This window comes from Protobothrops mucrosquamatus, unplaced genomic scaffold (assembly GCF_001527695.2).
Source record: "Protobothrops mucrosquamatus isolate PMUCROS unplaced genomic scaffold, P.Mucros_1.0 scaffold71, whole genome shotgun sequence".
Classification (NCBI taxonomy): Eukaryota; Metazoa; Chordata; class Lepidosauria; order Squamata; family Viperidae; genus Protobothrops; species Protobothrops mucrosquamatus.
In genome coordinates, this window is record NW_015386449.1 from 486,163 (window position 1) to 500,602 (window position 14,440).

The 14,440-nt window shown below is 39.8% G+C and overlaps 1 protein-coding gene across 1 annotated transcript in view; it reads right to left on the bottom strand.

Moving 5' to 3' along the window:
* The window catches only part of HBEGF (heparin binding EGF like growth factor), a 14,930-nt gene extending 6,034 nt beyond the window's left edge, over positions 1 to 8,896 (bottom strand). The window contains exons 1-4 of the mRNA XM_015812159.1: positions 8,641 to 8,896; positions 7,451 to 7,630; positions 3,681 to 3,846; positions 267 to 422 (exon numbers count right to left, since the gene is read on the bottom strand). Coding sequence (XP_015667645.1) covers positions 267 to 422; positions 3,681 to 3,846; positions 7,451 to 7,630; positions 8,641 to 8,668 — 530 coding nt within the window. The 5' untranslated portion in view covers positions 8,669 to 8,896. The remainder of the gene's footprint in view (positions 1 to 266; positions 423 to 3,680; positions 3,847 to 7,450; positions 7,631 to 8,640) is intronic.
* Between the last annotated feature and the right edge of the window lie 5,544 nt (positions 8,897 to 14,440).

Below are 14,440 nucleotides of genomic sequence, written 5' to 3' on the forward strand. Positions count from 1 at the left end.
TCATCATCATCATCATTATCCGCTCATTTAAATCATTGATGAAGATGTTGAAGAGCACTGGGCCCAGAACAGAACCCTGGGGCACCCCACAACAGAGCCCTGGGGCACCCCACTAAAATATAAATCTAGATAAACTATAAACCTAGATAAAATATAAACCTAGATAAATGCATACATTCTTCCTTCATAAGACCACACTTCCAAATCATCATAAGCTGAAGGCAGTTCTATGTCTCCACCCTTCTCAATCCTATTAAACTACTTACCTCAGCATCAATAATACTGCAATAATGATAAGACACAGGGATGACAGAATCACTGCTGTAACCGCCAGGATAGTTGTACGATCATAACCATCAAAGCGATTTTCCACTGGAAGGCTAATAGCATGGCACCTCTCCCCATGGTAGTGTTCCTGGCATCTAGGAATTAAGGATTTTAAAAATCAGTACATGAAGCTTATTTCATACATTTGGCTACTTCCATCTACGTTTAATGAAAAAAAAAAAGCTTTGTTCCCAATTTACAATCCATCAAGTCTCTTCTCCACTGCTCTCTTGTTGAGATTTTCAGTACTGATTGTAAAGCACACCCTATACAGATTGTTTTATATACTGACGTCCTAAGCATACATATTCATTCAAGAGTGAAAAAATATTTACAGTCATACACACACACAAAATAATTCCACAAAGTTTTTTCCAGAAGATTTCTGAAAATCTATTTAGGATTTTACCAGGCCAAGCTACAGAGACTACTCTTATAAACAGAAGTAATTTGTCGTTATAGTTATTTAGAATTGTTATTGTTTTATTTATTTTATGTGTGGCATCTATCATTCTGTAGAACTGTTATTGTACAAGGAATTTATAAAATTACATGTAACAAATACCAACTTGCAGCCCCACTAGACTAGAAGGACAGGAAGTATCTAAATCTTTATAAGGTAGAGGTAGACAATAAGATGCCCATGAACATTAATGTGCCGACACCCCGTTGCTTCCCAATCTTTTTAAAATATTACTTTAATATGAAAAATATCATGCAGGCATGTAACAAAATAAGGCATTTGCCTCTAGTATCTTGGGAGATAGCGTCCCAAGAAGCTAATTCACCTTCCAGCCAATGCCTTTTTTCTCCGTGGTTGGCAACGCGTGGTTTCCTCAGAAGCCTGTCTCTCTGAGACTTGGCCACCATAGGCGTTCAACTGTACCTATTGCATATCCCTCCTTTGACCTAAATGTTAATTCTCCAATTATCAAAGAATGGGCTTAGCAAGGTATTCATATGTTCCCAGTTCTCACTCACTGATTCATACTTTCGAACTGATTATTTCTCACTTTATTGTTTTCCATAGTAAGAAAAGTTAAAGTATTTCTTTCAGACAGAAATATGCTTCCTAAAAAGAATGTATTTGCATGACATGCTAAACCATACAGAGAGTAGATTTAGTTTCGAAGTTACAAATTCTATGTGTGTAAATACTTGTAACATTTTAAATTATATTTTTATGGAAATGTGCCTGCATACATAAGCAGACACATTCACATTTGCAACTGGAATATGAGTTTGCATTTACATACTGTAACACAATAGCAATAATAGGATGATTCATAATACTGCTTGGTGAGTTTTATAGCATTGTTTGCCCTAATTTATATAGAGAGCTGTTGCAGACGTTTTTCTTCTGTTTTAATTTTACTGTATGTATTCTTACCACCCTTCAAGGTAGGCAAGATCAGGAAACAGGAGCTATTAAGAGTCTTGGATAGTGGTTAGGATATTGAAATACAGGGATGTCAAACTGACAGCCCGTGGGCCGGATGCCTGTCTGTAGTTTCCTGAATCAATTTTTTTTGGAAGATGGAACAACATCAGCTCTTTTCCAATCCTCTCATAGTTTCCCGGTGCTCCAAGACCTTTGAAAGATATGGGTTTCAAAATCACATCTGCCAGCTCCTTCAGAACCCTGGGATGTAATTCATCTGGTGATTTAAACTCATCCAGAATGGACAGGTGTTGTCTTACCATTTTTATGCTGTATTCCTGATCTCTTTTTTACAGGGCTGCTTTTATTAGGTTGGACTATTATTTCCTTTTGTGTAAAGACAGATGCAAAGAATGAATTAAGCACTTTTGCTTTCTTCTGATGTCCGTTACCTCCTTGCCATCTTCTCCCATTAGTGGACCAATCATCTCTTTGACTTTTTCTTGTTTTTTACATGATGAAAGAATTTTTGTAATGATTTTTTACATTTGTTGCAAGTCTTAGTTCATCCTGAGCCTTAGCTTTCTTGACTTAATCTTTGCAGATTGGAACTATTTGTTGGCATTCTGCTTTAGTTATGTGTCACTCTTTCCATTTTTTATACTTGTCCTTTTTGTTTTTGTTTTTCAGTTTATCAGATAATTTTTTATGCAACCATGCTGGTTTCATCTGGGGGTCTTTTATTTTTCTTTCTCAAAAGTAATATTATACTAGACTGGAATTTTATAATCTCATTTTTCAGAGTTTCCCAAGTTTCTTAGTTGTTTCCCCCTTTAAGATTTTCATCCATGGAATCTTTCCTAAGCTCTCTTTAAGTTTAAGATACTAGTTTGACTTTGCTCTATTGCTTGTGTCATCTATCATCTTGGGATGAGGGATGGAGGGGTAGGGAGTATGTTTTTCAAATAAATCCAAACCATTTCAATAATATGTAGTCAAAAAGGCATCATGTTCAGATTCTCTAACTTACAAGGCACCAAAACAGTGCTAATGAAACCCAGGCAAGAATCAAAAGAGGCCTGTATCAATATTCTGATCAATTTCATGTGTACTATTTTTTTTCCATTCTGAGTAAAAATATTTTTGTTACTTCTGGTTCCTAATTTCTAAAATGGCTAAGCTAAGGCTGTCCTTCTGAAAGCAAAATTTCTGGACACACATATTGACAGATTTTAAAAATCCAGCATCTATATGGCCCACATCATATTTTGGGACCTAACATACAATGAATAGAAATATGATCTCTTCTATGGAAGAAAAAAAGAATATCACTTTGCAAAGAATACAAAAAAAAACTTCCTTTGCTTTTTCTTAGTAAAACTTTAAGTACTAGATCAGTGATGGCGAACCTTTTAGAGACCGAGTGCCCAAAAACCGCCCCCCCATCGCTCTGCCCCGCCTGCTCCACCCCGCCCCACCTGCCGGGCCATCCACCGCCTCCATGGCGGCCCTGCAGTGCCATGGTGGACACGCCCTCCATCCACGCCCCACAGCATTATCTGCGTGCGACAGGACATGAGGGCGGAGTCTTGTCCCTGCTGCCCAGCTGCCATGTGCTTGGTTATGCTGCTCCGCGCTCGGGGGTGACTCTCCGGGGGGGGCTGCTGATGAGGAGGGGGTGGCAGGACTGGGGCGACGGCGCGCGTGTCCACAGAGAGGGCTCTGAGTGCCGCCTCTGGCACGCATGCCATAGTTTCGCCACCACTGTACTAGATGATACTGTAAGCTACATTATGTAATATCCTGCTACTCTTAATCTTTTTTTTAACGAGAGTTTCAGTATACAACTCTCATCTCTAATATCGGTATGAACTTCTAATTCATTTAACTGGAAAATAAATCTGCAATACAGCTATGGTTTTCCCTGTGTGCAATTAACTATTACAGGATATAAATAGTATAAGTAACTTACATACAAGATGGAGATTTAAGTTTCTTAATATATTTGCATTTTCCATGCATACAATAATCCTTGTATTTTCCCAAGCAAGGATCTCTTTTCTTTCCCTTTCCTTTTCTCCTTTTCTTCCCTCCGTTATTTGGAGTCACAGGTTCTTGTGGCTTGGACATGAAAGCAGCTGGAGAAAGAAGGAAAAACACTAATTTCACATTATGTATTAGAATATTAAAGCATATCCCAGACATTATAGCTCAAATTGGCTTAGGAATATTAGCACTTGCATTTTTTTTCTAGAAAATTAAGTTCTATTATAATGTAGCTCTCCCCCTAATCTCAAAAACACTAAGCAGAGTCAGACCTGGTTTGTATTTGGATGAGAGACAACCAGGAAGCCCTAGAGCTGTAGATCAGAGGAGGGAGTTGAAAAAACAAGGAAGAAAGCAACAGCAAAGCATTTCCATAGGGTTATCAAGGGCAGATGAGCTTCACTTGAGGAAGTCTTTACAGTATAGATCAGAGATCAACCTTTCTTGGTTGGCGGACTGGAAGAAAAGTGAGGGGGAAACATTATACTCATCGCACATTCGCGCGTGCAAAGGGGGCTGCAAGCATGCACGTGATGCAAATGGGGCGGGGCTAGCACTTGCATGATACTCGCTAGTGCTGCCCCATTCTTGTGCACAGCGCCCTGTTTCTGCACCCCAAGGTGCGACATCAGCCCCTTTTCACGCCCTGAAGCACGGCGGTATCCCATTTTTGCACCCTGAGGTGCAGCATTGGCCTGTTTTTGTGCATTGCAACAGTGAGCCATCCCGTTTTTGACCGCGTGGTGCGGTGGCAGCCTGTTTTTGTGGCGCGGTGTTGGCCCATTTTTGCACCCGCAGCGTAGCAGCATCCCATTTTTGCACCTGGAGGTGCGGTGTTGGCCCCGTTTTCACATCCTGAGGCATGGCAGCGTCCCGTTTTCATGCTCCGTGGCGCAGCAGTATCCTGTTTTCGCTCCCTGTGGCCGCAGTGCTAGCACTAGCCTGCTAGCCTGTCCCACGACCCAGTGGCTAGCAGCCCATGGCCCACTACGGGGCCATGGCCCACAGGCTGGGGACCCCTGGTATAGATCAGTTTATCATTGTGGACCCCAGCTACAGATCCTCACCTAGTTCAACTAGGAAATAATAATAATAATAATAATAATAATAATAATAATAATAATAATAATAATAATAATAATAATAATAATAATAATAATAATAAGTTGGAAGGGACCTTGAAGGTCATCTAGTCCAACCCCCTGCTCAGGCAGGAAACCCTATACCATTTCGGACAAATGGCTCTCCAGTCTCTTCTTAAAAACTTCCAGTGTTGGAGCATTCACCGCTTCTGAAGGCAGGTTGTTCCACTGATTAATTGTTCTAACTGTCAGAAAATTTCTCCTTAGTTCTAGGTTGCTTCTCTCTTTGGTTAGTTTCCATCCGTTGCTTCTTGTGCTGGCTTCAGGCGCTTTGGAGAATAGCTTGACTCCCTCTTCTTTGTGGCAACCCCTGAGATATTGGAACACTGCTATCATGTCTCCCCTCTTCCTTCTCTTCATTAAACTAGACATACCCAATTCCAGCAGCTGTTCCTTGTATGCTTTAGCCTCCAGTCCCCTAATCATCTTTGTTGCTCTTTTCTGTACTCTTTCTAGAGTCTCAAGATCTTTTTTACATCGTGGTGACCAAAATTGGATGCAGTATTCCAAGTGTGCCCTTACCAAGGCAAGGCAAGGTAAGGTAAGGTAAGGTAAGAAAAAGTGGAAATATTGAACTATTATCCACTATAAATCTATTAGATCTTCAAAAATGTAAATGAAATATATTATATAGCACAGTCCTCAGAAATCAGAAGGAAAGCAGGAGCACTTTAAGTGATTTCTTATCTCTGTACACACACACACACACACACTCACCAGCAATTAAGGATTCTCAATGATTAAAACAAACAAGTCAGCTGAGTAGACAGTCTTAGCTATATGGAAAGTCTGGATCCAAAGATATGCTGAATGATCAACTAGTTAAGAAGAGCAGCTCAGTGTTCTTCCCACACATTTGCTATGACTATTTCATGGGCATCAGTATTTGGCAGAAAGCATGCTAGGGTCTGAAGACATAAATAGGCAAAGAGGATGAAATGGAAACCCAAGCTAGACGCCCCCAGATGGTACAACTTCGCCCTAGTGACTAAACTCAGTAAGGTAAGAAGAGCCACACTGTGTGGGACAGAAACTGTGAGTCATTTGTGGATCCTCTCATCAATTGACAGCATTTACAGACTGGAAAATTAATACTTCTGTCTGGATAGACCCACACATTAAGTAATTAACATGTGGGGATAAGCAATAGATTCTATATGGCCAGGACCATCATTCACCAGCTAATCCTGTCTCAAATCTCCCAGTGACTTTAATTTTATACAGTAGTGAAAATGCCAACTAGGCTTACATATTTTGTTATATTTAAGAATACTGTTGCCATGGAATATCGGTGCTAGAAAATGTTTCCCTAAGATGAAGGAAGTTTTGTCAATGGGATGAGGAGGGAGAAGAGGGAGGGAAATACTGATGTCACCATGTTTGCAGATCCTTAGAGGAAAATTAGTGGAGAAAAAATAAGCACCAGAGCAATATTACATCTCTATAAAAGGGAGAGAGCACCAACTAGAAATAGATTATATAGCTGTTCAATATTGCTATGCTATTCAAACAGTCGAACAGCATATATGCTACAAGTGGCAGGATTTGTGGAAAACAAGTGGCAATATTGCATTAAAGGATTTAAAGCTGTGGGTGGCAGAAGTAGCAGTTCTAATAACAAATAAGAATTGAAATGTGTGACTGATTCAAACTAGGGTCTCTAGGGTAACATCTTGGAACATATAAATGAAAAATGGCTAAAATATCAATCCTTTCTGACATCAAGCAAATATGACAAGAATTTCCATGGAATATTTCATTGTAGTTCCCTTACTTGTTCTTAGGAATCATTCCTGTTGCTAGATTTACATACATTTAAAGCAATACAACAAACATGTGGCATGGCTATCATTGAAATGTAGGTGCTTTAATTTCTATTATCCTATTATAAAAGCACAACATATGGTCTTGTTATATAGTTCATCACAAAATATATTTACTTTTGTAAATATACATTTATTTATGTTTACAATTTAAACATTCCCCAGAATTTCTTGGGCTTTTTCTAGTTCTTTTAAGAGATAGGTCCAAAGACATCATGCACAAAAAATAACACAGTAACATATTTCACTTATTTATTGAATTTATATATCCTTAAAATGTATTTATAAATTTCAGGATGCCTGTGCTGAGATCCTGTCTGGCCTTCCTTTTTCATCTTTTTAAAAGTGAATGAGGTTATTAGGAGTCAATGTTGTGCTTTATAGTAAAATTGTATTCCATAAATTGAAATGATATCCCAAGTCTTTGAAGATATTCACCAACCAGCATCAGCAATCTCAATTTCTGTCATTCAAAAACCACAAGAGTTCAAAAATAGGCATGATTATACATATTGATATAAATAAGCAAAATTAGTAACTGCCAGCTAATGTAAGTAAAATCAGTGATCTCTAGAAATAATAGGTACGCTCCTTTTCCAGAGAGCATGCAAGGTAACAGTCTCTACTAATGACTGCTCTCAGTGATCTTCCATGCACTCATATATGCTGCTTACAGCTACAACAATCTGTACAGTAACAGGGAACACGAGAAATAGCATTCTGAGCCATACCTTGAGGGAGATTGCTTAAGGTATCTCCTTTGGATAACAAAACATCTCTCTGCCCTACGTGTTCCAAAACTTTTGGGGATGGGCGGAGATGGAAATTTGTCAAGTCGTCTCTGTTTTCTCTCCTGGGAGTTTCATTCTGGAGTATGCCAGTTCCCTCCCCGTTCACCAGGATGGCACAAACTACAAGTAGAAATAAGAACATTGCAGTACTTTCTCGAAAAAGACAGAAAAAAAATCTAGACATTCTAAGATTACCAAATGTTGGACTTGAAATCCAAAATGATTTAAACAAAGCTGGAGTTTGTCATATAACTCTCTCACAGAGCAGCACAAATCAACTTACACTGAAGGAGGGGCAAAGTTATTTATAGAACCACACAAAAACAAAGGCATGAACAAAACAAGATATAAATGAAGGCCAGACTCACATGTGAATGGCACAAATGCACTAAGTATAGTACGTGTTCTCATATTTTCAAAACCACATGCCCAGCAAACACACATAGACAAGCATACTCTGCTCCTATTCCAACTTTGTAACACAAGTACGGCATAGACTGGGATGCTTCTATTCCTCTGGGCAACTATTTGCCTAATAAACTCAGGGACATAGCAACTAGTGGAATCTGATCTGAAAATACTTCCAAGCACCTTTTTAAAATTAGGAGAAATTTAGCCAACATAGAATCGAGATTGTCATAAACTTCCTGCAATTTAAAAACCACATTTACAGGATATAGTCTCTCAAATGTTCCAGGGAATTCGGTAACGGGACTCAAAATACATCCCTTTACTATATAAATAATACATTCATCCCAGCGATTCAATGCTATCCTATAGCCAGCCCCATATTAGCTATCAAAACAAGCTAAATTTGGCAGTCGTGCAAAGGAGCCCTGACCCGGCAGGCAGCTTCTCAGAAAACCGCCAAGCAACTGTGTGAATGGACTACCAATCATGTTTTATTTTATTTTCGGTACCATTACCAGGCAGAAATAAGTCTCGTATTAGCTTAGGCGAGAGTATGTACTGCGACCAACGCGGCTTCATAACTTAGAACCCCCAGCTATTTCGTCCACCCAGCGACCCCCTCGCCCTCTTTCCAGGACAAGGCGCGCTCTCCAACATTCATGCCCAGGATTTGTGTTTGCGTCCATTCAGGCGCCAGGTCTTCACGTTCCCCTGCTTACCTGCCGCTAGAAGAACGCTCGAGATCATCACCGCTCCTGGCAAGGCTTGCCACCGCCGCTCGCTTCTCTCCTATCGGGCCCGACGTAGGGGCTTTAAAGGCGGGCTTTTCCCTTGGATTCGCTTCTTAAAGCGGAGTGCGCGAAGTGGCCGGGGCGGGCTCGTCCGGATGTTGCGGCGACTGTTCCCGGGACCAGGATAAAACAGCCCCGCGGAGCGCCTACCGCCTACTGCCTGGCGTACAGCCACCCAGTGGCCCTGGTAGGGCAGCTCCCAACTGGAGGGGCCGGGCCAGGCCAGGCAGGGCTCGTCAGTAGACGCCACGCCCACTCCCCGGGCGAGAGCGCGGGCCCTCCTGCGGTGCAGTCGCCGGGAAGGAGTCTCTCGCCCTGCCCTCGGGCGCGGCTGCTTCCTCACCCGGTTCCATTTCGTCGGGGAAAATGGCGCTTCCCCGACTTTTGGCCGCTTTTGGGAGGGGCAGATTCCATCCTTCGCTATTTGGACAGTGATCCTCTGAATAGGTCCTACAGGTGGAACTGTCCGCGCCCGCTCGCGTTCTGAGAAATTATCAGATTCAAGAAACCACGCAGTTCAATTCCCTCGCGGGTGCGTGTATCCCTTTTTGGGGTTGGTGATACATGCATAGGTTTTCGTAGTGTAAATATATACTATGTTCTTGAACGACGTCATCTACCAAACCTGAAGCTGTCACGGCCTACCTTATCGGGATGTTTTCAGAATAGTGAAATCATAAAATGTTGACTACAGACTCTCGAGTCCGGAGTTGATATTTTGTACTGACTTAAACTGCTAAGCCAGCATAAAATGAGTCAAAGTAATATCCTTTTACTGCAATCTTATAGGGCAGGGCCTGTATCACAGATAGGGTAGTGAGCTTCTGCTGCCCCCTTCTCTGCCCATTCTGGTAATGGTGGGGTTGTGGGGCTGAGCAGAATCAGAATTCATTTCTATAACATAAAGCCAGTTCTTGAACAGAACTTGCCCCTCTGTTCAGTTCATCTTGGATACTTAAGTGTCTTGGCATTATATTACAGGTTTCATAACCACATGCCCAGCAAACTCACACAGACAAGCATACTCTGCTTGTACTTCAACTTTGTAACACAAGTACAACATAGGCTGGGATGCTTCTATTCCTCTGGGCAACTATGCTTAGTAGACTCAGGGACTTAGCAACCCAAGCTTACGTGATTCTTGTCCAGCATACAGTAGCTCCTTAATGCAGCCATAAGAGGCAGTGTAGTTGGATTTCTCTAAGAAGTAATTTAACACCTTTTTCAAAGAAATGGTAGTTTCTACTCTTCATAAGTAGGTCACAGTGAGGTCCTTTTAAAGTAAGTTATTATTGAATTAAATGATGCTAATAATTACTATTATGCACCAGACTTTTCTTACTTAAGTGGGAGATCATGGTTGGAGGTCATGGTATGTGGATATTCCTTCTCATTCTCAGAAGGCATTGCTGGGAGCCTCAGTTTCACCTGATGACTTTTGGCCTGAAAGGTGACTGAGGAATTCTTTACCATCTCCATGAAACCATGGATGACTTCATCTGGAGTTTTGGACTGTTAGCTCATCAGTCTGTGGATGACACACTACCTCTCCCAAGCCTAAGACAGCAGGGGAAGTGATTAACTACTGTCTGAGGCAATCTAGGAATGGATGGGGGACATCCTGACAGATTGGAGATGTCAATGATGTTGACCATCTAAAAAGTAATTCAATCACTGTTTGATTGGATAAAGCACCACTTTTCAAAAAGAGTAAGGGCTGGGTATGTCATATGGGTATGTTCTGAATTCATTTTTTTTCTTTACACGCCTAAGTGGTAGTAACTGGGAAAAGCAACTTTTACTAACATTTAACCAATTGCCAGCTCTGAGTCATTCAGAAAAAATGCGGTCTCTCTGATCAGCCTTGTTTCTGTGCTGACATGGTTTTGTTTCCTTAGCATTCTTCTAATACTTGTTCCTTTCATGTTCATTGAAAACATTTATTCTCACAGCAACAAGCTTAATTAAAGCACTGGAGAACTTTCACACTCACACATCTTTGTGGCATTTAGGCATGATGATCTTGCCCTGCTCTGGGTTTTCAGTTTTTTTTCCTCATGAACCAACATGACTGTTTATTTTTTATCCATAGTGAGGTAAAATATTTATTAAACCAATTAGATTGTTACAAGATTTCTTATTTCCAAGAATTCTTTATCAGACCCGACAAAAAAATCAAGAGTTGGGTAGCTCCTTTCCCCACTAACCAATTTTATTAAAAGGCGTAAGCTTTCATGACGTGAACCTCACTTTATCAGCATATTCCAAAAGGTTGGAATGTTTCTATAAAGCATCTTAGTTAATTGGACAGGTTTTACTTCAAAATATAATAGAGCTGCTGTACCTCCTTTATTACATCAATTTGAAAACAATGCTTTCAAATACTATGTAGAATAATCTAGCTCTCAAAATTAATAAAATATTGGTTTTATAGACGAGCCAGATAGAAGCTGATATCATTACTTTAAATCAGCTAGCAGATTATTGGTGTTTAAACTTGTCTATATTAAAAGATAAATATTGTTTATCATTCCCCTCCTCCCCCACCTGGCAGAATTTATAATTACTACATATTAGAAGGAATTATTGAATCCTATCAGACTAAAAAGCCCATAGTTTTTATAAGTATCTGTTACCAATAAAACAATCTGATATGCAGATTTTAAAGACCAAATGGAATAAAGTCCTGGAGATCCCCAACATCTATATACTATTAAAAGATTACTACCTGTAACCTTTAACTGGGTAAAATAGTGCATTATAGGGCAAAATGTTTGAAACCAAGGTACCTCAAATGGACTAACTTACAGAATGTGTTCAAAATCGGGAACCCATGACTCTCTTAGAATTGAAATTTGGCAACTTTTATAAAACATTTTATGATATAAAAATTATCATGAAGCATGTTATGACATAATACCAATAGTCACAAAACATTTCCTGTGGTCAGCTGCTGATATTTGATTTCTATACAGTTCAACACAGGCTACTTTCAAGGCAGATGCATCTCTGAATATCTCCCTGAATTTTTAAGAACTTTTCAAGTACATCAGAAGGTTTCCCATTATAAATAATAATGTTGGAAGGGACCTTAGAAGTCATCTAGTCCAACCCCCTGCTCAGGCAGGAAACCCTATACCATTTCAGACAAATGGCTGTCCAGTCTCTTCTTAAAACCTTCCAGTGTTGGAGCATTCACCGCTTCTTGAGGCAGGTTGTTCCACTGGTTTTTTGTTCTGTCAGGAAGTTTCTCCTTAGTTCTAGGTTGCTTGTCTCCTTGATTAGTTTCCATCCGTTGCTTCTTGTCCTGCTTTCAGGCGCATTGTTGAAGGCACTGAGTAATCTGGTAAGGAAATATCTCTGAAACAATGACCCAAGGAGTCATGGGTTGTCTAGTTTTATCAAAACAACGAAAAAGATATTTAAATACTATCATCAAAAACCAAAAAGATCTTAGAGTAAGGTTTATACAATGAAAACAGTATTTCAGAATTATTGGACCCCATTTTGTTTGTACAAAAAAGGAATGAACACAATCATTGTGTCGAAGATGCGACCAGAATGGTGCTTCATTAAAAAAACATATTTTTGCAACGTCCTAACATTATGATGCTTGAAGTTTAATATTTGGGATTCATACTATTCCTTACTTCTTTCAGTGGTGCTTTTAAGTCAATAGCACGACTGAAAGAAACTCATAAATTCTTAACCCCTATTTGCCAGATCCAGAAATACTTCTTTGCTTCCAGCTGGATTTCCGGACAATAAGATTGAGATGATTGCTGGGATCGGAGCTTATCACCGACTTGGCTAATGGCCATCTTAAAATTACTTGCAGCAATGAACAAAGAAATAGCTATAAAACATTTGCATTTCCAAATCTGGGGAAAGTTCTTGGCAAGCTCCACCCAATACCTACCCTGAAATAATGTTCCGTCACACTTACAGGTATTGACACATAGATAACAAGAAGGTGTGGGAAAGTCCTTTTTATATCGACTAAACATACTTCAGGAAATAAAATATGTTTGAAGTGGTTTTGAGAACACATTAATAAAACAGTACTCTTCCTGTGTGTCATATTTTTTGATATAACATAAACAATTTAGAGTTACTGTTAATATTGCTAGCATTGTATTTATATTTATTTATAAAATATAAAACAATATAAAAACAATGTAAAAGCCTAAAAACATAAAAATTTTATATAATTTACATAGAAAAGAGAACAGCAACATAAAATTCCCATTCCTTGCAGCAACCTAAGATTCCAAACACCCAAAATATGGAAAAGATAAAGGTTTTACAAACGAGAGGTTGAAAGATTGTGTATAGCTGTTCCAATCAGGGTATTCGTCAAAGCTGATAAAAGACATTGTAGACTACTGCAATGCGCTCTACATGGGATTACCCTTGAAGAGCCTTTGGAAGCTACAACTGCTGCAGAGTGTGGCAGTGCAGGCAGTTTTGGGGCCCCCAAGAGTGGCCCGTGTTATACTACTGTTCTGTGAGCTGCACTGGTTGCCAATTTGCTTCCAGGTGCAATTCAAGGTGTTTGTTATCATCTTTAAAGCCGTACACGGCACAGATCCAGGTTACCTGAGAAATCATCCCACCCTAATACAAACTGGCCTGCTCCAACCGTGCCGGCAGAGCAAGCATGCTGAAGACCCTGTTGGTCAGGGAATTCTGGCTGGCGAGGTCCAAGAGGACAGCCTTCTCTGCCGAGACTCCTGCCCTTTTGGAACATCTTGCCTCCTGAGGTGAGATTGGCTCCCACCCTCCTGCCCTTCCACAAGGGGCTGAGGTGGCTTGGAAAATTTAATAAATAATAACAAATAATAATAAACCATAGAGGCTATGTGGTCATTTTAACCTTTTGGAGAAGGTGCTGTTCTTTCCAGGGTTATTCCCCCATTTGACTAGACAGATGAACCACTCACAAACAGTATATCTGACTGTCTTGTCTGGACTGAATCTCTTGTCCCTTATTCAACCCATTACACTGCCCAGGCACTGATTTAAAAGGCTGACTCCCTCACCTTTATTAAATGAAGAACAGGTAAAGCCAGGTATCATCTGCATGTTACTAATAGCTCAGCCCACATTCTTCATAATTTCTCGCAGTGGCTTTATGCATTTTAAAAGAATTGAGTTTTCAAAAACAGCCCTGAGCAATACCAAGCCATAATTATCATGGATAATACAGTCATCATAATCCCCCTCACCAGGAACTATGCTGGTGGTAGTTTAGCTAGTAACAGGTTCAACCATGCCAGTCAGGTCTTAGAGGAGAGACCAGAAAGTATAGTCTTAACACAATCCATTTTTAATAGTGAACACACAAAAGAAAATTTCCATAATGGATTGCTCATTCATTGCTCAATCCTTGAATTGCAAGAATGAGAAAAACACCTGAGAATGCTAATAGTATAGGCAACAACGAAAATGAAGAATACCAATGAATGACCTTTTTGAAGAGCAACATCAATTTTTATTAACTTCTCAATCAGATAGTTATAATGAAAGATATGAAAACATTGAGCAAAAAAAGAATGAACCTCAGCTCTGGCAGATAAATGTGAAAAAAAACTATTGGATGTATAAAAAATTCAAATCATAGGAAAAGATTTCCACTATAGAAAAAGATAAATAGAATATATAGTAACTACCACAGTTCAAGCAACCATTTCAGGCTATATATTGATGGCCTTCTTCCAGCTTTATT